Source organism: Aptenodytes patagonicus, chromosome 5, assembly GCF_965638725.1.
Source record: "Aptenodytes patagonicus chromosome 5, bAptPat1.pri.cur, whole genome shotgun sequence".
Lineage (NCBI taxonomy): Eukaryota > Metazoa > Chordata > Aves > Sphenisciformes > Spheniscidae > Aptenodytes > Aptenodytes patagonicus.
In genome coordinates, this window is record NC_134953.1 from 41,690,746 (window position 1) to 41,717,177 (window position 26,432).

General features: G+C 40.3%; 1 protein-coding gene across 3 annotated transcripts in view; it reads right to left on the reverse strand.

The window, feature by feature from the left end:
• Nucleotides 1–26,432, reverse strand: part of PRKG1 (protein kinase cGMP-dependent 1) — a 541,470-nt gene that overhangs the window by 204,039 nt on the left and 310,999 nt on the right. For all 3 annotated transcript variants that reach the window (XM_076339487.1, XM_076339489.1, XM_076339486.1), the window contains exon 4: nucleotides 2,032–2,137. In XM_076339487.1, the coding sequence (XP_076195602.1) occupies nucleotides 2,032–2,137 (106 nt within the window). The remainder of the gene's footprint in view (nucleotides 1–2,031; nucleotides 2,138–26,432) is intronic.

The window sequence follows — 26,432 nt, forward strand, 5'->3', positions numbered from 1 at the left end:
CCGAGGTTGGTTGTTAATAACCATAAACTGAGACACCTGGAAAAAGCTAGACTTTGATGACTACAATTTCATGCCATCTCTGAGCAGCGGAACATCTCCATGGAGCTCCTGGTCCTCTCTAGGAAAACACTTTGTCCTCATCAGAGGCCATGCTGCCGGCCAATTATTTTAGCTTCATTATTTTATTATTCTTTCTATTCATGACTGAAAATCACCACAGGTGAAACTCCTGGCCACAAGGAGAGGCCAGGAGGTGGGATGTCAACCTAGCCAAGAACCAGTCTAATGAGTTGGGCAGTTCTTTGCTCCCATATCTAAGTGGCTAATGGTGCCTGAGGTTCGAGTAATTCCTCACCCATGGTCCTGGCTGAGCTGCGGTACAGCCACACTCGTGTCCAGGGTATCACCTTCCTGGCTCCACTTGCCCTGCCCTACCGCTAAAGCCTTGCCTGCAGATCACAGGACTGTGGTCACCCTGTGGGACAGCCCAATTTTGTGACTCCCTGACAATATCATCACAGAGATTTAGTTAGATATATATATTTATATATTACTATACATATACATTACATTATTATATATGATACATATCAAACAATAATTTTGTTTTTCCCCTAAGTCCCTTTTTCATACAATGTTAATTGGAGAAAAACTAATTTAAAGTTGAATGAACACAGGCTACCCCTCGAGTTTACTTTACTGAACACCCAAGTCAATGTACCGTGTCTGTTTTTCTAATTTTAACAACCTTAAGTTTGAAAACACTTAAAAAAGCAGGTCAGAAACAAAACTAAATCAAGCACGTGACATGGCATGGTAAAATTTAGTATGCCCACATTAGGGAGACCTGTTACCCGTCATCTGATATGGTTGCGTGGGATTAATTTCTCATCCAAAACATCCTTTTTAAGGGGGTGTATCATTATTCAGGTCACTAGTTTGCGAACCGTAAGATCTTCTAGATCCTACAACAGTGCATTTCCCCGAAAACCTCTCTTTGGAAAAAAAAAAAAAAACTTCTGGAAATGAAGCAATCATTTCTAAAACATTTTCATATATTGAAACCTAGCTGAATCAAAAATAAAAACAAAAGAAATCAAGTACAGCTTCCCCCTGGTGAGAGGTGGGGGAAAAGGAGCACAAATCTGAAGGATTTTGTGCACATCCCCATCCACCATCAAGAGAAATCATCTCTCAGGCATAGTTTTACCCCTCGCACCGCTTCTGTACAATGAAGGGGTGTCAGTTCAGGGGCAAAATGATGCAGCAGGGAATGTTTTGACCTGAGACAAGCCTGGTGTAGTGAAGCCTTTGTAATGATGGGATTACTTACAGCATCACATTGACTTGGGCAATTTTTTTCTCTAGGATTCGGTGACATTATGCTTCTAGTTGGGATTATTTTGCTGACATGAAACATAGCCTGTTCTTCACCGCTGTGACACACTTGAATTATTGGGATATTAGGCATTGCTTCAGTAAGGAGGATTGGTTCTAGTTCGAGATGGTAGCACAAACCAAAGGAAAGTTTGAGAGAGTCAAATTTAAGGAGTGAGAGACTTGGCTTTATGTCTTTCTTGTTACTTCTCTAACCCATATTTTATCGCAACCTACAGCTTTTGCTTCTCTAGAAGCTTGCCATTTGCCTCTAGAAGCACAAGAACACACTTTGAATGGACTTGCTTCTACAAGCAGTTTATGAATCAGGTTTTTCCCTAGTGAGGGTGGGGTTTTTTCTCATGGGTATTTTCTTCAATAAGGTACGCTTCAAATGACTCATATTAAAGCTTTTTCTCTTACGCCTCAGCTGCGTGACTTTTTGCCAATGAATAATTCCCAATGGGAACAAAAGTAAACCGTGGCAAGACTCCTCCTGGGGCTGGAGGATATGGCTTACAGATGGTTTAGAAGTAAATTAAAAAAAAAAAGAGATGAGAAGGAAACAAATCAAATACTGCATTCACAAAAAAAGCCAAAAGATGAGGATGGCAGATTCACTGTATTTTTTGATAAAGTAAACAAGTGTCATACCTTTTTAAAAATTCCATATACTCAGTATGCTTGATGAGGCCTGTCCTCATCATTATTGTTTGAAAACATTGCCGATCAATAGCCCAAAGTTTCACATTTACGAGAGCTGGAAAAAACAAGACAAGGGGAAAATGTAATTAGCAAAATGTTAAAATTTGAAAAATCTGTTGTGAACTGCGGAGGAAAACAAATTCATTCATGAGAAAGCATGAAAATGGATACACACTTCAAAACAGTAACATAAAACTCATCTGCTGGTCAATGGACTAAGCATGCACTGAAATGATCCCAAATATCTGAAATTTTAGCTGTAGTACATGGGTTTTTGGAAAGATCGCCTAAAAGCAACTGTGAGACGAGAAGAAATCAATGCAGGCTGAAAGCAAGCAAGAAATAGGGGGTCAGTTCACCATAACCTGGGATACATCATTGCCTATGACACTGAGTGATTTGGAGAAATTTTTAGCGCATTATCTTGTTTCCGAGACAGCAAAATTCATTAAGGTTTCATCCTACTCCCAAAGTAGATGACAAATTTCTCCTTGACCTCGAGAGATTTTCCAGAACCAAGTCCTGTTATATCCTAATAATTGAACACCTCCTGATTCTGGAGGTTTTGAGTAATTTTTTTCTAACTTTAGTTTTCAGGTCTCTGATAAATTCCAACACTTCAATGTTACACACCATATGCTACATCATATACTTCAGAAGCAAAGTCCCGTTGTAAAAACAAGCATAACAGATTACCAGTGCATAAAGTACAGATGCTCAAAGAAAACTGGATCATGTGAATTGGATGTGCAGAACCCCAAATGGTCCAGATTTTCATCTCAGATGTGGCTTACACATTTGCATTGCTTCCATACATACCGTTTATAATAAGAGTTTCTCCTTAGAGAAACAGTTTAATTAAACAAAACTACTCTAAAGACCTCGGCACTTGTATAATTTTTTTTTTCAGAGAGTAATTGCAATAAATTTCATCCCCATATCCCATTTCACTACAGGAAACAGAAATGAGCAAAATGACTTTCAACAAAATATTTACAAATTTTCTCACAAATAAAAATCCGAGAAACGACTTTGCTTTTATTTGCTGGTCCTTTAGTTCACAAACACCCTGGTTAATTAGTTTTTATCCCTAGCTGCATTTGCAGGATGTAAAACCTTCAAAGTGCAAATTCAAATTTTTCTTCTCAAATTGCATTGCAGAACTAAGTGAATGCATCACATCATTTAAAGCCTCTTCTCATTTTCAAGACAGAAACTCCTTTTTGAGAAGTGTTTTTAGTTTTATAATCAAACTGATGGGAAAGAATGACCTATAGCTTTAGTATGAGAGATTTCTGTTAAAAAAAATTAGTCTTTCACTTTCTTCAGAGTGGAAGAGACAACTAATATGAATGGGATCTCTATTTTTCTGGTTTTTTACTGTCTTCTGCAAAATAGGGGTTTTAATTGATTTTTAGATGAGCTCTATCCTAGAGGAACAAATGAATATTATTCAACAGAGTGTGTGGTGGGGGACTCACTGAAAAGGATGGTCTCCTGCTGTACTGTCTGATGATGACGAGGGTTGCTATCAAGTCACTAAAAATTCAGTAAAATCCCTGAAATTCAGTGAGAGCAGGAAAACATTACCTAATTTACTAGGTGCTTTCTATCAGAAATGAAAAAATGTAGGGGATTTCAGCCAGTCTGGTGATTTTAGGATGTTTTTTATTCAGTGTAATGTATGATTATCACACAAGGCAAAAAGGTGACTTGCTTGTCATGACTGGCAAAAACACCAATAACTGAATATTTTAAAAAAAGATGTAGTGAACGTGAAAATAATGAATGAAGTAAGAGTTTATAATTTTTTTTGTTTGGACTAAAATATGCAATAGCATCCCAGTGCCCTATTATGAACATGTACCATGAACACACCTTATTCATTTATCAGAAATATTTTTTCCAAATACAGCCATTCTTTAGGGTAAAATTCAAGTTTTCACCTGTATTTGTTTCATACAGTCTTCATAGCAAAGGCATGACTGTTAAGCTGACACCACTAGTTGAGTAAGGTCAGAAGACAGCAAATACTTAAATTCACCGCTTTTTCTATTGTCTCATGTAATTCTGAAAGGCAGGGCATCCTTCCCATAAATAATTTTATCTACTCCTGCTTCCCAATGTATTTTAATGGGTTCATCATCTTATGCAAACAAGTAGCTCTTAAAAATAAAAGGTTTCATCCCGTCTCAATCCTGGCCAGCTGGTCCTTAATGGACACGTTCAATAGGCACCTGGGACCAAATTCCTGTTGGAGTCCGTCACAGCATGTAAGAGCACGGCCTCTAAATGGCACAGTCCCCATCCTTGGCCCATCAGACGCATTTATGGGCTATAAGTTATTATGCCTTAAATCAGTGACTGATGGCAATCAGCTAACTCTTATTTTTCATATATATAGTGAACAATGAAGGTACTCAGAGGATTTTCCTTCCTGCAAGGGATTCAGATATAGCTGCAAAGATACAATCTATCTCTGAGGTCCACACAGGTGCCACAGAGCCAGATAAGTGGCAAACACTTACTCATTCTCCTCTGATCCACAGATGCTTTACGAAGCACTACATCATATTTGATTCCCCAAAGACCAGAAAGAGTCATTGCTGCATGGCCTGTGCTAGCTAGGCTCTCACTCAGTCTCTTAATGCACTTAAGTAAATGACAAATGTAATTTAGTACCTCTCGAGCAAAATGAAGATCCATTTATTGCTGCTAGAAATTGTTCTGTTAAAACAAATCTCCGCAGCTGGCAAACTTCATGGGAGCACAGGACCAGAGGCTTACTTAACAAGCCTGGAACAATTTACATTCCCCTGAAGGTAACCCCTAGTAACCCAAGTTATATATACATACAACTATATTTCTATATATGAATATATATATATATATATAAAATTACATATATACACACATAGATATAATTATTTATAATTTTATATATAGTATATATAACTATATAATATACATTTTTTTTAATATATCCCCCAATTATACATACAGCTGTATACTAGCTAACTGTACTAACAAGGACCATGCAGCTCAGGAAAAATTAAGTGTGGACAATGCACTTCTGCACTGCTAATTATAATCACTACTCATACTTTATATTCACATTTATCCTGCCTAATGATAAACAGATGTTTTAATAATGGCTAATCACAGTAGAGCTTTGAATGTCAATAAGACCCTTATAATCAGGTGTGAGAATCATCTCCTGTTACACTTAAAATCTTGTGTAAATATGTTAGAGGGTTACTGAAGGAACAGTATGAATTCTGTAAGATTTGACGATATTAACTTCAAAGAGAGATATTTATGAGTGCCCCGAGATGAAAAATATGTATATGGGATGTATACCACAAAGTCAATTCCACCATGAATAACTGAGTCATAACAGATACAGACAGAAGCGACACAGAGATTTTCTTGTCCGTCCCTCTGCAAAGAGCGTGTGCTGGATGCTGGAGGTAAAATTTTCTGTGAAGCATGGTTTCAGGAGAATATCTTATTCTCTGACTGCAAAAACTACAACCATAAAGGAACATGATAAATAACATTATGAAAACAGATGTGTGTACATATATCTATAACAGGAGTTCCCTAAGACTACTCAATAATATAAAATATTATACTGCAATCAAAGCAGGTAACTGGAGTTATACTACAATTAAAGTTTATTGCCTCTTTTACACTTTTTCGTAATAAAATGTTATAGCTGGGATTTCATTTTATCGTTGTAACAGCACATAATGCAATCACCGATCATCCTAGAAGCCACCAAGATTTTGTCTGGCACACAAAAAAAGTAGCAACACTATAAGGCAACAATATGCATGCTCACAAACTAAGATATATTATAAAATATATATTGTCATATACACTCCTCCTTCACTCTGAGGTACAGATAAAAATAGGGATGCCCAGGACTGGGACCTCTAAATGGATTGATTATATGATATAGTTTTCCAGGTGAGGGTCTCAGACGATGCTGGGCATTCTGCAGTCATTGCAGAATATTTTAATTGCATGTCAGAGATGAGCAATCCCATCAAAATGAGGATTTGGTGCAAGCTCCTAACAAAGGCACTAGATAATTAAAAAAACACAGTTAAAGCACAGAGTGGTTAAATTAACCTCAGCAAAGGCACAACTTCTTATGCTTTCTAGTAAGATTTTCCTTCAAAAATGGATTCATCTGAATCCGAAACTCCAGACGAAAGTGAGTCGGTGCAAGGGCTGAAACCAAAGCAAAATGCTCCTGGATAAACAGGGAAGAGCAGTGAGAGCCGAAGCAAAAGAATCAGGATTTCATGGGTCAAAACTGGACAGGGTTGGAGATATTATCATTAAAGTTTAAATTTGAAGTGTTCATCGTGGTCAACACTTAATTTCTGATAACAAGTTGACTGAAATTATTTAAATCAATCATTTCAGTATATGAGTTGGACACCTCTCTACACCAAAATCACTGATTTAAGCAAATAAACAAATGCAATAAACAATTTCAAACTTCTTTTCCAAAAAGAAATTTTTCCAAAAAGAAGTTTTCTTCCTATTCATCTACCTGGGCAACCTATGAAAATATATCCCATTTTAAATGGGTGAAAGTACATTCCCAGGGATATACAGTCCCCAACACAGCCCAAAGCTTGGGGTATGTCCTGTCTGGTTTATCCACGTCCGCTGGCTCACTCGTGTGCCGGGAGGTCTCTGAACATAAAGTAAGGCAAGATAAAGGTATTTTCTCTGGTTGCAAAGGATCATATGTGCATATCCTTCATGATGCAGCACAAACCTGATGGATTCAGTGGCTTAGACCCTCTCTGAGTGCCTGTCCAAGGCAGGGCACAATTTCAGGGTGATGCATTAAATAATAGGGACTATGCATTATTGATCTTCTCCAAGGCTTAATTCTCTTAATTTTTAATACTTGTCGTCAAGTCCCCAGCCTGCTGAAGGACAAAGCTTTTGCTCTTTTTCTTCTTTTCTTCTTGTGGACCCAGCAGCAGAAAATCCTGAACTTTGGGCTCAGATCCAAGCTACTCCTTTTCTCTGTATCACATGCAAAGGCAGTGAAATAAGGGAGAAACTGCAAAGTTTTAAGTGAAAAAAGTATTTACAAAAAAGCAACATAAGTATTATTTATATGTGTTATATAATATTATACATTATATGTTAATATAGCTGGGGAAGTCCTTCAGGTGCAGCTGCTAAGATGCACCTGAAAATAAAGCATCATTTTGCATAGCACTATTGGAAAACTGTCTTCCCAACACAGACTTTAAGCACAGGTTGCCGTTTTGCAAAGCCAGATCAATCACAAAATGTCCTTTTAACGACAGCCACTGCAGCAAAGTTTATCAGTAAAACATTAAAAAATGCTTTAAATCCTTAAAATCAGAGCAACCACCAGAATAGTGTCCAGATAGGTGTATTATTTCAAAATTAAATGCAATACTCGTATGGCCCTGCAATCCCTTAGCATCTTTCCAAGTTTTTATGTGCTCAGTGAAGCCTTTCCAAGTTTTTCAAGGATCACCGAGTGAATCATCCCCAGCTCAGGCGCTTGCTGGCGGCGTTATTGGACCTGAAACTTTTTAATGCCTTGCACTGTAGCCAGAATTCATCACCTCGCTTTTGCTTTTAGGCTATTTTATTCAAATAACTGTTTGTTTATCTGCCCAGGAAAGCCTCAGGCAAAGAAACAGCGGCATGTTCATGTCCTTAGGGTCTTTCTGGCAGCAACGATACATAAAATTTCCACTCAAATTTAAGCATCCTCCCACTTGGGTTTGATTTTGCAGGGATTACTGTGCAAATTACCATCGGGGAGAACAGAGTCATTTCCAGTTACTTGTGTTTCGTCATGTATATCTTATAAAATGATGATGAAAAGCACATTTAACTACATAGAAGGAGCACACTGAATTATTTTACCCCACCAGACACACTGTGAATCATAAGCAAGTTCCCGGCAGACTCCATTTCGGGATACGGCATGGAGCGATGCAGAGGGCATGTATTTAACAGCTGGAGCAAGAATGAATTTCTCTATTCTCAGATGTTTCTGTTTCAAGTTTCTAACAATGATGTCACCAGTACTATGAAGACTTCATCCCGATGATACCCGTTTTCTCAAGAGGTCCTTTCCCGTAACTCCCCAGGGGGATTTTGCCACTTCATATTGTGCAAAGGAGTAATTTTACATTTGGCCAAGGAAAGATGCAGCATTCAAGCAGAGACAGATAAACATTTAAATATGCTTTTTCTCCCAGTATAGTTTATATCCATGTGCTCCTAAACTGGGACAGTTTGTTAAAAATAATGTTTAGCAATAAAAAAAGAAAACATACCCACAGAAACAGCAGAAAATATTATATTTTTTTGCATTCTTGGGCCAGAGCTGTGGCTTTTCCTGGTACACAGAGAGCAGGACGGCAATTAAGGAGAATTAAGAAGAAAAAAAAAGGCAAAAAAACTTCCAGCAGGCCTAATAGTAATCCTTATGATGGAGTGCAGGATGATCTCGGATGTCCAGCACTCAGTGTGGCATTATGCTCAATGCCGGCATTATGGCAGTGCTTCATACTGTGCAGTGAATTTTTGGATGGCAGCAGGACACCCCAGCCGTGGTCCTTCTCGTGCTGCTGGGCTACAAACAGAGAGTTTTTTGCCCAAATGATGGCAATTCTGTGCTGTGGTGTAGGTGCATGATAAAAGATGAGGTTGTATCATCTCCATCCACCTCTTTGCAGACTGTCCATTTAATAATGGTCTTTAAAGCAGAGGTCAAATATGCACTTTTGTGAGTGCCTGAAATTATCATCATACTTTGATCTTTACTTTGATCTTTCACATTTTTCCCCCCCGTCTCCCCCCTGAGCTTTACTAACTTGAATTTTGTCACCAAAACCATCTGAATTACATGCCTTACAAAACCCCATTGTGCAGAAGTTCCTGGGCTGTGTTGCTCACGTGGAGGAGTGAGAGTAACTGCTGTTCAAAGGCAACAACTGCTTCAATACTCGAGCTCTTTTCAGGCCATAAATAAAATTAATTTCTCATTTGGATTTGCATGATCTTTCACTAAAAAAAAGCCTCTGCTTTGCCATGGATACTGCAGCAAAGGGCACACTTATCACCATGCTCTACCCGGTTCCCTTGGCACCAGACCCCATACCAGCGCCTAACACTGAGGAGGGGAGGCAAGGAAATACTCAACACTGGCACGACTGCACCCGAGTGTTTAAAGCAAGAGATGCTCTTGCATGTGTATCTGTGATTATTTGTCATTAAAGAGAGCTAGCAATCGTGAGAAACATCACAGGAGGATGCTGTACCCATGCATGTCACCTCTAACACATCTACCAAGCTTCCTGGCAGGTGATGCTGGATGCTCACCTACACGTGGTGTAGATACAGGTAAGATAATCTGCTCTTTGCATGAGAGAGAAACCCCTTTTCTTTTGAAAACTATGCACTGTTTGCACTTTCATAGTACTCAAAGTACAAGCTGGTCCTGAATCACATTCTGGAATCAAGATTGCTGCAGACTTACAAAACCGGGCATTTTTTCATACTAAATGGATAAAACATTCAAAAACAGGTCAATGGGTAAGTCTCAGAATTGTAGTACTTTTTAAAGAACTGGTTTTGGCTGCTGTTTAAGCACTGGTCTCAGTGGTGACTCATAATATATTCAGGTTATGTGAGGAGGAAACAAAGCAGGAAGGACATGACTCAATGAAAGTTCTCCAGATAGCTCTGCTTTCACTACAGTAAACTATGAAGACCCCAGACATCCCAAGGAACTGTATACACTTTGCATAGGAATGAAACATGTCTGGATAAGATCAGATATGACTAAGAAAAGAAACTGATGGAAATGGTTATTAATGAAATCTGCTCTTTTCCACCAGAATAAAATCACCTCTAGTATTAAAAAGTCAGTGAACCAAATTTTAGGGGTAACATTAGCGATTAAGACATCCGGGAAAAACTGGGGCGAACAAAATGAAACACTGCAGGTGTACTGTAGGAATGACTCAGTGGAAATTACGACCACACCTTCCGTTCATCGTTAGTAAGAAATCAGTAAATAGAATAACACCATTGATATTTAGTTATAATTAACAGAATTCATTATTGGTTTTACTGTGGTTTTGGTATGTTATGCTGGAGAATGTTGGGTGACTCCTTCTCCCACTGAAGTGATTGGGCTCTGTGGAGTCAACAAAATGGTCTATTTAAAATAGAAATAAAAAAAGGATCAATTCATCCCATTGCCCGTGTTATGCTGTTATTACTCTTTGAAGGAAGGGATGCACTTGGTGTCTGAAGGACACCGAAGGGAGACCTTTCCCATTTGTGCTGTGGACTGGCTGTCCCCACCATTCATACATGTGATTCAGAGGAAGAGCTGGTCCTACGCCAAGCTCCCCCAGTGTCTAACCCCAGGGAGGTCTTGCCTCTTTGATTCTTTTGCTGTGGGCGATCCCCCCCCCCCCGCCCCGTGAAAATCCTGTATCACAGCAGGAGAGGAATGAATATGTATAAAGAAATAGCAACTGGAGTTTAGCCGACTTGTGCAAGCCCCGAGGCCCTTGTAAAGCCTCAAGCCAAACACTGGTTGACTTCAATGGAGAGGATTTCATCGTTACTCCTCCATCATACAGCCTACAACTTAAAATACCCTTACACTTAAAATCTGACAACATCTATCAGCCAGTGCTAAGTACAATAATCTGTATTAGAAACTACATAGGATCCCAGAACTTTTCTTGCCAGAAGACTGAACCGAGTAATCCAACCTTCTGCATTAACAACCACCTTCACCCAACGTTTCAAAGAAGACTATGTTTCCTAATGAATTGTTCAGGAATAACCCCAGCCTGTGTGTTTTTACTAATTTAAGGCCCACAGAGTGTGGCTGAGGATATATATTGTAATTTGTTTTTATCTAACAGAATTCCCAATCTTCCTATTGCCCCCCAAAAATTTCTCAGTCCTCTTCTGAAGACTCACAACTTCTTGGCCTTAATGAGAAGTCGTGACAAGGACTAATTAAGCATTATGAAAGTCTTTTATTGTATAAGGTTTTTCCCTTCAAATTTCAAAACATCCACATGATTTGATTACAAAACCTGCTAATTAGATGTCCTAATATCCCTCCTGTATATGTGTAGTTCTACTCTTCTTACATACCTGTGATACAGAAGTTTTTCTAGGTTTTTAATTAAACTTACCTTGTATGAGCAAGAGCTCACAAACTACTTAAGAAATTGTATTCACTATAGTAGTGAACGTCCATATAAAAGATGAAAGCTGAAATAGTTCCCTAAAGTAGTTTGGAAAGAATCTATTTAGAACAATTTGAAAGCCACAAAAAATACTTTCAAGTACTATTTTGAGTTTGGTGGAGAGTGATGTGTGTTGGGTGAGGTTAATGGAAAACCAACAAAGGTCTAATGCAGGTCAGAAGACTAAAATTTAGTTGCTCAAACAACTAATTTAATGCAACGAACACAAGAAGGGTTGAAGTAAAATGTCTCCAATTATTTGCGAAAGGAAAAGGAGAAAACAACCCAAATCTCTCATGGGGGTGTGAGATTCAGCCTGGGATACATCACCTCATTGGCATGCCAGATCATAAAAACATTACTGAGAAACCTTGTGTCTAACAGTAATGAGAAAAGTAATGTATTCACTTTTTAAAAAGTCCTACAAATCAGTTCTAGTTCGTTGCCTAAAGGAGCCCCAAGAATAAGGAAATTGAATATACCAAATTAAAGGAGGTATCTTAATACTAACCTAATTTGGAAGGGAAGGCATTGACAAATGAAGAAGCCAGCTTGGGGGACCATTAAAAAAACAACGGAAAAAATAATAATAAAGAGATGAGGCATCTCAGAGAGACTCCCCAGTGTGGAAACCAGTCTCCTGCAATATAGGTGGGGGCACACCAAGGGTCTGCAATTTGGGAAGGGAGGAATTGCTCTGCTCCTAGCAAATAAATATGGGCAAGAAGAATTGCATGTGACTTTGCGGTATTAGGGTGGAAAGAGAAAAGGTCCTAAAAGCAGAGGAAAATCCCAGGTGGCAATACCTGTGGCTCCTGGGGTCTGACCAGGAACACTGCCAGGAGCCTTTTGGAAGAATCTATAAAGATGGTATAAATACATCCCGCAAGTTGTTCCTTTTCTTGAAGCCGTCAAGGCTGGACAAGCATCCCTTTGACAGTCCTTCTGCTGAAAGAGCCTCTTTCATACTTCTCATTTGAAAAATACACATGTTTTGGTGTTCACTCTGAAAAATGATCTTGGGAAGTATAGTGGCTTGGCTAGTCGGTAAAAAAATAAATACAACGAGCGGGCACGAAAACACAAACCAACGGGGCAGAACTTGGGGTTAATTTTTAAAATGATCTGCACAAGTTTAGAACTAGTTTGATTATTTGTAGCGGGTAAAGGTTTAAATTAATTATTAAAGCCAGCGGTCGGTATTCTAAAGAGACATATGCTTGAAAATTGTAATGGGGCTGAGTCTTTTAAGAATAATTGGAAAATACACGAGAGATTTTATACTCTATTCGAAAGAAAATATCGCTTTAAGGATACAGGGCTGCCAGATAATGTCTGCTTGTTAAAATAATAAAAAGAAGCGCACATGTAATGCCTTTTCTAAAAAGAAAGCTGAAGCACTTTATAAGCAATAATTATGCCTCACAGCATTTGTGAAAGCTATAAAGCACTATATATTGATATCGCTGGAAAAGAAGAGAGGCAAGCATCTCTGCCACTGCCAGTAGAAAGCTTTGCTAAGACTTCAGCTCTCCTGAATTCACCAATTCACCAGTAGACATGCCCATCTCTTCACCTCAAAAATAAGCATTGGCTCTTTCATTGCTCCATTATCACCCAAGGTAGTGCTAACATCAAAAACCATGTGGAAGTTATCCTCTTCCTTCTGCAGAGTCATCACCAGTCCTCCAGCAGAGTCATGGAAAAAAGGGAAAGAGATGGTTTAAAAACTTCCCAGCAAGTCACAAAGCCATGAGATCTTTTCCTCCATCCTTACTCCAGGGTCTCTCACTGAGTTCTGCAACAGATCTTGATACTAAAAGACCTAAAATGAGCAGGAGTTTCAGCTTCATTGACTGATTTTTTTCTGAAGGACAACATCATATAGGTCTAGGAAATTTATTTTCCACTCTGAGTTATCAAGAATGGTTTTGTAAGGAAGACAGTTTTTTAAAGAGCTGTTCACATATACAAAATTAATGATACTTTCTAAAAAGTAACAAACCATTATTTTACTGCTTTTTTTTTCAGCTCTAGGTGCTAGTTGGCTATTTAACTACAAAAGTAGCTCCTACGGCCAACTCCCCATAAAGCTTATTCAACCACATAGATCAGCATGAAGCCATGTGGAAATCCATTTACACAGCCAGAAATTCTCACTTATAATTCTGCACCGCGGGATGCTTCAATTCATGAATAACAACAATAAGAATGAGAAAAGTGCCATATATGCCTTCACTAGGTGTAACTAATTGACCAGGGACACCTTTCTGGCAAGATGCTTTTTATTGATTGAAAAGCCTAATTAAAGCAGCACATAGTATAGAATAGATGAGTGGGTTTTTTTCCTTTATGTAACAAGTACCAAAATATTCCTGTGTTAACTTTCTCAGCCCTGGTATGCATAAAAACTCCTTACAGCTCCAGTGGACAGAGTTTGCTGCAGGAACTAATGGGATCCCCAGGGTCCCATTCACGTTTCCCGGACCTTCCCTTCTAATGCAGCCGCCCCTGGGATGCATCACACGGTCGGATCTGTAAAGCAGCGTCTGCCATACGCTTGGCTGCAGAGTTTCCAAAAGGAGGATGACACCACTGTTTTTTAGAGCTGCTTTGTAGCTTTTATGGAAGGGGCTTTGTCATATGTTTTTACTTCTTTTAGGTATGAGACGGTTCAAGTGTGTATCTTGAATTTATTTTGCTACTGAAGCTCATAGCTTCACTGGGGCTTTTGATCCACTAACAAAATGTATTCTGAAATGATGGCACAAAAAATAGAAATACAAGGGAAAAGCAAAACCGCGGCTGTCCATATGAAAGCAAAGTAACGTAAAGAACTTCTTTTTTACATTATGGTATTAGTAGACAGAGATATAGTAGTTACATTAGCAGAATTAGTAGCAATCTTATTCTGCTAAGCAAAAGGACACACACGTAAATGAAGGATGAATTTTTGGACTGTGTATTATTAGGCAAAGCGATGGAATAAATTATTTTGTGAATAGTGTAAAATCAATTACAGCTGAGCCCTATAATCCACTATGCAGCAATGGCCCTGGTAGGACACTATAAAATAGAAATAATCCCAACACTGAAGATATTTGCACATTCCTAACCAGAGAAAGGCAGGGCCAGGGCACAACCCTTGCCCGAGAGGCTCAAGGCTCCAGGGCTGGTGCTCCCCTTCTCCAGCTGGGATATTTGTTTCATCATGAAAGGGACACCGAGGAAAAGGACAGATGGACAAGTTACCCACATTTCACAGGCTGTAAGGAAAATATCATTCTCACGACAAAGCCGTGACATGTCTTGAACCTGGCTATTTAAATTCTTATTGCCACCTTCTCCTTGACCTTCTCTCTCTTTTCAATACAAGCCTGAAATGTCACTTTATAGGAGACCTTTAATTACTCTCTGTAATGTTGTTAGCAGAAAAAAACTGGTTTTTTCCCATTTAAATGAAAATTCCCCTGAGTTTCTAACCACTAGTCATATAAACTTCAGTCAGCACAAACTCGCCCAAGTACAGGAGCAGAAGTGAAGATTTTGTCACCTTGCACCATATTCAGCTACATATTTTCAGCGAAATACTGCGTGTAATTCTGAAATCTAACATATTACATTGCTGCCGTCTGCAAATAATGCTAAACTTTCAGGTATGAGTTTGAATAACAATATTTTGAGAAATCCAGAAAAGTTAAACTGCATCTTGGTGGCACACTAGGAATATTAAGCAACTAGAAACCTCAACAATACAAAAGCTGATCTCTCTGTGATTAAAAAGAGGCAGTTTGCTAACTGAACTTTATAATAATTCCACGTTTTTAAAATATTTCTTTATTACCCAAAAGCAGTATTTCCAACAGAACAGTTAAATAACTCATCCCCAGCTCCCTGCCATCTCAGGTAACGAGGATTAAAAGCTTTTGCTTTGCTGCATCAAAATACATGAGTTCCCGGGTCTCACACGAACCCTGTCGCACGAAGGCTCAAGATTTTTTTCTCTTGACCACAAACTATTTGCAGCAAGCACACTTTTTAGAAACTTGTCCCATCAGCTATCACTTAGATCTATTTACTTTGCATTTGCTTTTTAAAGGGTGTCTTATGGATGTCATGAGAGCACCAATGACAGACTTAAACCCCTCTGCTCCTGCTGTTCACCACCTCTCATTGCCTAAAGAAGTAATCCCAGCCATAATTCTTTCCATTTCCCTGTAAGTGCCCGAGCTAGCAGACAGGGTGTCCACCTCTGCACACTTTTCCCCATGACCCAGGAGCTTCCCCAGTTTGGAGATACCCCCTCCTACAAACCGCTTCACCTCCAGCCCCATGGGACAAGTTGCAGACCTGCCTGGAAAAAAGACTTTTTTTTTGTTATGAGACTGAAACCCCCCTTTTTTTTCCCCTCTCAATATTGCTTTTGGAGAATCTAAGCCATGTATAAACCCTGTGGTGTTACGCACCAGGTATTAAAGATCTGTCCTAATAGTTTAGCTATACTTAAATAGCATGGAGTAGAGTGCAGAGTATGGGCTGGATTAATGCCTCTGCACCACATCCACTCCCCAGGGTTACGTGTTTCTGCCCTCAGGAAAAGCTGCGTTTTGGAGGACTTCATCTATTGAACAAACTGAAAACCCAAGCGAGACCCCATCCACAGGAGATGTAGTTATCCGAGCAAGATGTATCTTAGACACCTGCATGGAAAAGGGCAGAAGTCCCAAAGGCAGACACTCATGGTGTAATAGAAACAAACACTTACAGATAAAAAAGGGTACTGAGAAGCACTGGTTGTGCTGTATAGAAGTAACATGACAGGATAATATTCTTCTAACACTCCATCTGAGGTTTAAGCTGTGACTCAAATACTCATCTTCTCTTTCTTTACATCTTCTTTTCTGCACCTCCAGTCGCTGCAACTTCTTTCTCCCCCTCATTAACTCTGACACCTTCAAGCTGTTAAGTGCTGAGCCATGGGAAGAGCACATCAACTACAGTGTTTGGCTGGGAGAAAAAAATACAGCAACACTAAAAGCCAATGCAAACTAGCTACCAATAACCTCCATATCCATAGACCAATAAAACAGTCAACAAGAGCTCTGTGGGAACCTTTCTGCTTTCAAAGAGAAGGGACTGTGCCTTGAGAGACGTGCAAGCCAGGTAATTCAGTCTGCCTCTATGTTTTTTTCCTAAATTTTAATTATTAGATTATTACAGGGGAATTATCAGATATGCTTGCCCTGGTCACTGTCTTTACATTAGGGATCTACTGCTGGTGGTACCTGGACAATGTAGGGCACCTGGAACAGTCATCCTCACTCATGCTGGTGGAAAAGCACCAGCACACATAAAAGCTGTGAACAACTAAACTGACAGTAGGGAGAAAATCCTGGGATGCTACAGCTTTTTCTTTTGGCTCACACATCATTGCATAGCCTAAAATATTGTTACGCTTTTAATAGCTCCATTAATTCAGCAGCAAACACTGGCATTTGCCAATGCAATGCCTATGAGAACAAGAAATATAAGTGCACCTTCACTTTTGCTGGAAAAGCAAAGAGAAAGTCACATTTCTGCTTATTTCTTGACCAGCTTTAGCCCTGCAGTGTAGAATAGCTGGCAAAAGTAAAATATACAAGCAGTCACTTAAAAACATCTAAACCAAAACAGTGGGCATTTCTGCTGCAAGCTGGGTATGGCTGCTGAAATGTACTGCTGTTTCTAGCAAGAGTCAGAAAATTCCCTCGCTCGATCTGCTTCACCATTTGTCTGTTTTGACAGCACGTTTACTTTAACAAGGTTTAACAAGCAATCACATTCAGGAGCCTATATTAAATTTTCTTCAGCATCAGGGTTAATATTTTGGGCTATAATTATTAAATAAATCATTGTCTCCTTGATAAACTCATAATTCTAGCCAAGACAGGGATCGCAGGCTCACCCTTCCTTCAGAAAAAATGGTTTGGGGAAGAATTACAGTCCAGCCCTGAGTAGCCACACTTTTATTACCCAAAGCATTCCCTATTAAAACAAGACAATAGCACCTGATTCCTATTAATCAGATTTCAAATGCCTTTCCAGGGGATTAGTTCCTCCCCGTATCCAGACTTTCCAGCGAGTGTGCAGGTAACTGTGATCAGGTCCTGCTGCTGATCCTCCTTCGTCTAATGCTGTTTCGAATTTGTTTATTCACACCAAGATTACCCTACACCTCCCCAGCGTGACCAGCTGCCTCCGAGACCACGGAGATGGTGGGAAGGCATCTCCAGCATCTCTCCTCCTCCTCCGAAGCAAAGCAGCGCTGGGAGTGCAACCCACCAGCAGAGAAATTAGAAACAGACTGCAAAGCTTCTTGCCTTTAGTGCGAGGCTTGAAATCCAAATAGGTCAAAGGGGATTAAAAATTAGCACCATGTGCTGGTTGTTTGCTGGCTCAAGTAAAAAGGGATGGTAGCTTCAAGTTCAGCTGCATGAAGATAACTGTGCAAGCAATTAGCAAACAGCTTCTTCTCCAGTAAATCTTTTATTCCTTTCCGCAGTGTGCTGATCATAACAAAAACCCCACAGATTAAATCATTAAAAATAGCCTGTACAACTGATGGATGCTCCAGGGGAAGGGGAAGGGTTTTTGCTATTCACGCGATGGGCAAACCGGCTCTGGGACTGTCAAAAGCTTCTCCTGCCTGTCACCATTCCCTCCCCACCCTTTGCCAAGCGTCATATACAATTTCATGATATTTCTGCTCCTACATAGCCTGAATGTTGTGTAAGATTTGACATCCAGTCATGATTTAAACCGTTTGCTTTGTTTTTCCAGTCTCTGTGTCTATGTCTTTCTGAAATGACCTGATCTCTGGGAAGGGAGTTTTCTTGCTTCTCTATTTGGAAACCAATGGACCCACAGTCTGAATAAAGCAAAAGTCAAACAGCAGCAATAACATTGGATACCGAAGAGCATTGACCAGGGAAATGGAAAAGGGCGATTTTAAAATATCACTTATGAAACGGAAGGACTGAGCGTTATGCCTTTTGAAAACAAGGTCTTGTTATTCATCCAATGAGAAAGCAGGAGGTAGAAGATACGACATTGCCTTCAAGCACCCTGAGAACTTCAAAAACACTACCACCTTGATATTTTCCTAAGCACAGGCAGCAATGGCTGGCCCCTCCATGTAGCATTTAACTTGGGACCAGGAGAGAAACCTCCTCCTCCACCTTCCTTCCCCAAGCAACAGGACAGCATCTATCCTGTCCCCTCCTCCCATTCTGGGGAGAAACCCTCCTCTTGCTCTGCACCAAGGTGTTGGGTTCAAACTCAGATCAGACAGGTGAGAACTTCATGGTGAGACAGGTGAGAATCACATGGTAGTCCCTCCAGACCACATGGCCCACAGCCACACCACCTCCGTCCCCCCTTGCTGCCCTCAGAGACCAAATCCTCCACCCGCCCACCTAAGGGCTGAAGGGTAGATGGTGCCACAGCAGGAGATAACAGTAGGAAAAAGGGATAATAGTAAAAGGAAAGAAGGTTTTCAGGAATGGCTGGGGAGGTGGAAAAGACAAGTGAAGGAAGGGAAGGGATGTCACACCAGGAGAAAGGCACAGGAAGGAGCAGCAGAAAGCAAACAGGAGGGCACCTTTCAGATAGCATGAGAGCCACTTCGAGGTGGTGCAGGCACTTCTCATCGCTTGAGAGCCTTTTTGGGGTGTCTGCTTCATAAATCAATGTGGGAGGACCTTGTAGGGTTGCAGGAGCAGGTCTGGATCCACCAGCACTTGGATCACACACAGATGGGAGCTCTCCACTGAAAGGAAACTAGTTGGCGTGTGCTGAAACCGCTTCGCATATCAAAGCAACATACAGTGAGCAGGGGACTCCCTTCAATACCAGACTACTCCTCTGAACCAAACTTGGAGGTAGATAGAGCCACTGGCAATGCAAAGAGCATAAAGTCTCCTTAAGTACAGCTGCTTATTGGCAGAAAGAGCAAAAAAAGCTAAATATAAGGAATTTTCCTGCAGAAGTAAAGAGGGATATAAAGAAATTAAGGCAACAGTTGTTGCAATGGGTTTTCTGCCTTGCACTACTCATCTGCACACAAGGCTGGGAAAAAAGGACCAGCCCCAGAGTGCAGGGCCAGAGGTGCACACATAAAGAAGTTGCAATTTCTCTCTTTGCTTTATTTTCTTCCTCTGGGAGATGAATCCCCCCAAAATGATGGGGCGGGCTAACTCGCCTTTCCCCAGCAGCACATGGAGGTTTGCAGCTTTATTTCTGCAACACATCAAAAGGCACTACCACCATCTGAACATGCTAATGGCTCCCTTTCCATCCCCAAACCCTGGGAAACCCACAAGCCTGCCTGGAGGAGAGGACCCCAATTCCACACTCAAAGGTAGCAGCACATCAGCATACGGGAAAATTATTAACACTTGCCCTGGGACTCCAAATCTTGCTCCTCTAACCATCTGATCTAAGTGGCAAGAACATTTTGTCTGAGCGGAGGGAGACGTTCATTTTCTTTGGATGACAGCGTATTTAATATGATTTATGAGAAGCTATTTTCCAAGCCGTTAAATACATAGTACAGAAAGAAAATAACACTATGTATTTCATTAGGTAAACGTGTGGGTTTTCAATACATGCTGCAAGGGACAGTTTGGGGAAAAAAAGTTTCTGATGCATTTATTGAAGTCATTAAGGGGCATACAGCTACAATGGCTGTTGATTAATACATACATCAAATAAAAATCCCTTGCTGATATGCAGAAGCATCATTCCATCATTACAGATCATTTCAACTTTGATGAAAAATGCTGCTAACTTAAAACCAACTGTGGTAGCAGGCATCTTGGCTGTACTGAAGCGCTTCAGTGATCAGAAATCATGTTTAAAAACTGAATATTAAAGAGTCTTTTTTCTTCCTATAATAACATTTATTATTTTAAAATTCCTCCAGTCCCCAGCCAGCAGTAATTTTTCGTAATTCACATAACACTTGACGTTGCATCCCAAAGACAAGCAGTAACTGAGGTTAAAATGCACTGAAGACTGCCTACCCTGGAAAGTCTGCTGATCTACTTTGGAGCTAACTAAATGTCATTGCTGCTGTTCAGGATTTCTTTTATTTTTTTAGTTTTGAGAGCCAGCAGGGAGCTCAGCTGTTAGGAAAAAAAAGACACAAAAGAGTGAGCTAACAAGCATGGAGGTATAAAACACAAATCAAAGCTGGACTTTGTTGTTTGCAGTTGGCAAGGAGAGGGTGTGAAGGAGTAAGGGCAAAAGAGAAGGTGGCCATCACAGGGAAAACCAGACTTAGATAAATCTTAGGACAACTTAAGGCAAATTTAGATAACCCTTAGGACAACTTAAGGTAAACTTGAGAGATGTAGAGTTGGGAGAGAACGTGGCAGATGTGATGCAGAGAAGCCCGTGAGCCTCAGCACACAGCATCTGCCCAGATTTTGAGATGAAAGGTCAAAGAGGGAAGAGGTGGATGCTAAAGAAGACTCTACTCTCCTCATCTATAGGGAAGGCATTCTGCAGCTCATTTCCAACGATTCAAGCAGTTCAGTCTATACAGCCAAGTAGGCTGGAGCAATTCCAGGTATCTATTTCTCCCCTAATAAACAGGAGCTTGAACTTCTTATTAAACAGAGAGAAAGCATCACACTTCCTTTGAGTGCTCCAACAACCAGATCCAACAAACTGCCAAACCTTACTGAAACAGTAATTTCTTCCTGCCTATACCCTGAAATTTGCTTCCGTACATTTTTCTATACTAACATTAAATTACGCCTACTGTTACACATTTAACCTCCCATAATAGTCGTGTTTCAAATACCTTCACAGCACATATTTCTTCTGATTCAGGGAATTGTAACGTATTTATGCCCTAAGATTTAGATTCTGCAAGACGTGGAATGTGCTGGACAGGATCCAAAGCAGCATGTACGGGCATATATACATTAAGAAAGCAAGTAACCAGACTTCAGCAGAATTATTTATGTGCTTACACCTCCCCGCAATTCCACGTATTTAATTTATTTAGCTTGTGGGCCAGATCCCACTATCAAAAGCGCCGAGAATTGACTGAATCAGGGCTTTAATGAGAAAGAAATTGTTTTCTGCAAATCCACAAGCTCTGAAATGAAGAAAAAATCACACTGACATGAGACACAGCAAGAGCTGCAGCAATAACTGCAACACTGACTGGTTTTTCCATAGTTATTCCTTACCGTGCTTTTGTTGACAGAATAAGGTATGTACATTACTGGCCTTGGTGATTTTGGCCAGGGTGAATTTAATCCTTAATGTTTATTTTTATCACTTTGAATCTTTGCAAAGTGTGTATTTTTGTGTTCTTCAGAGATGAGCTTGCAGGCTTATTAAACATGTTTTTTCAGTACGTATTCAAATGGGGATTCAGAACAGGCTTATTTTAACAGAGCTTTAATAGAAAAGAGTTGAAGGCAGCTACAGTTTGTTTACTGAGGTCTGGGAGTTTTGAGTAGTTGCTTTTAATTTGGATCTTGAATTTTTTTCCCCCCACTTTCCCTTCCACGATCCTTCAAAAAAAATGGCTTAAGGCATTATTTGATTGAGAGGAAGCAAAGCAGATAACTGCAATGTACACCCAAAGCACCCTCGGTCATTCCTGTGCCATGAAAAAAGCCAAATGTTCCTCTCCCCAAGCCTCGCAGCTTGCCAGATTTCTGCAATTACACTGATCAAAAGCTATAAAAAGTAACCTTGAGAAGACAGACTCATCTGCGCTCCTGCTGCAGCCATCTCTCTCTGTGGACTTCTAACCAGCAGATCAGGTCTCTTTTCCAGAAATAGTGACCATCCATTTCTGATGCCCAAAAAATTAAGATTTCATTGGAAAGTTTTCTACAACACAGAACAAGGACAGCTTACAGGAGTGCAAAAATATTCATTTCAGAACTAGACATTCCCCAGGCATGAGGGGCTTAAAAACTCAATAGCCTAAAAATGATAGGACAGTAGTAACAGTCAAGTAGGAAACAGCAGAAAGTTGTGTTTAAACAAACCATGCAAAACCAGGTAGCAGAACAAGGACCAACTGCAGACACTTTCTATACAAGTGCTTGAAAATCTGTAAATTAAGATACATGAATTGCAATGTCTTATTTTAAGCTGAAAATACTCAGCATCTCAGAAACTTGTTGGAAAGGACTTTCTAACACAGTACAAAATACCTGGGAAACTGCAAAGTCAGAATTACTGGAAGACCTCAGTTATCCTTCTTTGACCAAGTGAATACCAAAACTTTTTCAATAATATTGAAGTCTTCTCCTTAAAGCAGTCTTGGTTGAAAAACAGTTCTCAGACCACTGCAAAAGGTCCGCTTCCAAAGGTTTCTGCTGAAGTGTCACCCAAACTCAAATTTAGCATCCCCCTGAAAGTGAAAAATCAGAACTACTGCCACCGCATGGTTAGCCTCAAAAGAGAAAGTAACACAGAAATGAGGAAACTCGTTAAAAGGAAATGAAAAGGAGCAGTGAAAAGGGAAAAGAAAAATTAGTGGTGGCATAAAAATTGTCTCGTTGCATCCATGAGAGTTTTGGAGGAAATATATACCAGCTATCCCCTAAATGACTTTTATAAATAAATAAAGCAATAAAAAGCTGCAATGGTTGAGCAGCAAAGTGCAGAAAGCTATGAGAAGTAAAAAGACAACCTTTAAAAATGGTGATTGCACCCGGATAACAAAAAAATAGAGAAGAGCATAGACTCTAGCAAGAGAAATGCAAAACCATGGTGTGGTACCCAACAGAGATTTTGAGGAGCATCTGGCAGAAGGTTGCTAGTAAAGCCTTTTCCAAGCACCGAAGTAGGAAGCTTTCTGGAGAACCTGTAGAACCTATGATGCCAAGATTTAAAACAAGCATTGAAAGCAGATGAAGTCAGAGCAGAAAAGCTGGATCAGGACCAGACCCTGCTACTTGGCCAAGAGGAGCTACAGCAGCTCCCTGGCTGTCTTACTATGAACAGGAGACATGCAAAAAGAAATTAAAGGGTCAGCAGAAAAGATTTACAGCAAATAGATAGGATAAGGAATTGCCTAGATTGACTCATGCCATCTTTAACATATATGAACACACACTGTTCAGACTGTTAACCTAATAATTTTAGCATGCAGCCCATTGCTTAGATCATCCTTTGCAATAAAGGCAAAAAGGGGTGGTAAATGCAATGCAGCTCTTTAAACGACTCCCAGAGGCTTTAAGAAAATTGCATACCACTCAGTCTGATTTCTGGTACCAGACAAATCAGTAAAAATTACAACATGGTATAGATATGAATACGTATGAGGAGTCAATACAACTTTTCCTGAGTGCCTGAGCAGCATGTCAATCCCTTGGTTCCTTAAACTTAGCCACGTGGACAGGGTTGACCCCGCTGTAATGTGTATCTGAATTTCAAGTAAGTTTTTGACATGGCCTCTTAATAAAGGATCTTACAGAAATACAGCTGTCGCAGGGTAAAAGGAATATCCTCTTCTGCAGGAGGGTTAAAAAATACAAAGCATACAAGAATCCGAGGATCTGTAGTGGGATTCCTGCTGTCCAACATGCTCTGAAAAAGAAGGGGAAGGTGAGCATGAAGGAAAGGGGATAAAGTTTGATGATCACATAAAACTTTTTGGAGGTAAAAGCTGACGAGGAGCTGCTGATGGATACTGCGTAACCCAGGCGTAGATCTTGGGCCAATGGATGCAAAATAATGCATGACCAACAGATAGACAAGAGTGTTACGGCCGTGCAGATGTCACCAGCTCAGTGTTCAGCCACGGCCAAAAAGACAAAATTATTAGGAAAAGAAACAAAGAACCAAGAAGAAAATCCTGCTGTGACGTTGTAAAAAAACACTGTGGGTCCCCATCTTCAATCCCCCACGCAGCCCTGATCCCCACATTGCAAGGAGACCGTAGCACAGCACGAAGGAGCACAGAAAAGGGAAGGGGAGGAGGATTAGGGGCATCTGGCTCCTTTGTGAGGGACCTGCTCCATGACTCCTGGAGGCTGGAAGGGAGCTACAGCCTACTTCTGATGTGCTCAGAAAAAGCTGGAAAGAGGCTGGGAAGCCTTGAAAGAGGTGGTAAGGATAGGTGGACATAACAGATGTCTGTAAAATAAGAAATGGCGTCTAAAGGTGAATATTGGATAATTTATCACTGCACCTTCTCACGTGAGAAGCAGAAGATATGAAACCAAGCATAAAGCAGGAGTGCTTTCACAAAACACAACAGCAACAAGGACTTCATTGCCATAGGTTACAGGAGCCAAATGTAGATGCTGTTTGCAAAACAAAAATTAGAAGAGAAAAACAGCGTGGGATACTGCACCGCTACAGACACCTCTTCTGGCTCAGGGCATCACCGAGCTGCCAGTAGCCAGAAGCTGATGGATGCCAGCAGCAGCAGCAGTGCTGTGTATCTGCTGTGCTCTCATCCTTCCCTGTCCCCAAGCACCACCACAGCCCTGGCACCCACAGACTTGGGCGGTGTGGCGCTGATTAACATCACATTCATTAATCCAAAGAGTCCTCTTGTTGATGAGCACGCCTGCCAGAGAAGTGTGCAGTAATGGCACTGCCAAAACATCAACATGGAAAGGACCCTTGGTTCTTATTTAGAAAAGAAGGAATAAACTACCGTCCTTACAAAGAGGTTTTTCCATGTGATTCTTGTGAAATGACTGTTAGACAGCTAAAATCCTCCAGTAGAAAAATGCAAGAAAACTAAAATGTAAGCAAAACCAGCGAAAAAAATTATGTGACAGCAATTCAAATAGCTCACACGCTAGCACAAGATTAGAAAGTGGCAGATTTTCAAAGGGGTTTACGTGATTCAATACCTAAGAGAAAAACCTAGTACATAAATGAGATAAAGGGTCAGATAAGAACCCATACAAACTCAAATGCAACTTGAGTCTTGTGAGCAGCACAAGAATAAATGGCAGACAAATGTATAGGAATGGCTGCTCTTTTGTATTTTACAGTACAAAGCTCTAAAGACACTCGCTGCATCCTGACGCCTTTCCCCTCTCTCCTTTTAGGTGCAACCAGAAAATATCCTTTGGAAACACTATTTTTTCTTTTTAGGATCAGCTACAGCTCCCAGATCGAGTTACTGGGGTCTTTGTCATTGTGGCTTCAATTGCACAAAATATCCAAGCTTGGAAAATCAATGTCATTGGGGGAAAAGAATTTCATTTGAGATGTATTAATGCAGTCCTCCCCTGCACTAGACTTAAAACATACGCAACCCTGTGCCATGGAGGACAGGTAATTCTGTCAAACTAAATTGACGTTACCCACCTCATGGACAAGCAATAAAAACGTGATGAACGGTGTAGGTGGTTTTCTTTTTTTTTAACATGAAGATGTTGCCCTTTCAGGATAGACAACCCAAAGTTCTTTGAGAAAAGCAGCTAATGCCTTACCTTCCAAAATGTGAATTTTCATGCTTTCCCATAATTCCCTAACAGAAGTTAGGTTTGCAGAGGAGGGACCACCAGCTTCACATATCAGATGTCCAACATTCATTCTAGAGCATGCATTTAAATGTGGTTTCTATTACCTACCAGATCACCACAAATCCAATTTTCCTATAAAGTGAATTGCAATTAAAAGAGCCATAAGGGACTATGATATCTTATGTATCACAGACCATTTGACCAGATTTGAGAGACCAACATGACTACTGTGTCCTCATCCTTATTTGGATCCTCTAAACCCCAATACTCTTTCAGTCATCTGCAAATTTTACCACCGGAGCGTTTGAGATTTATTTTCGGATCACTAAGAAATACCTATGGCTCACCCATGCCCGCACTAATTCTGCCTTTCACTGAGTGCTGGAAATCAAAATGATGAGCAGCGCCAAACACCCTAAACCAGCCTTAGCACACTGGAGCTGCCACTAATGTAAATCTTCCCAGAGGAAGAAATCAGCCAACTCTAGTTTACATAAATAGATACTGATTGGCATTGCAAATATCTCTAGCCTTTAATCCT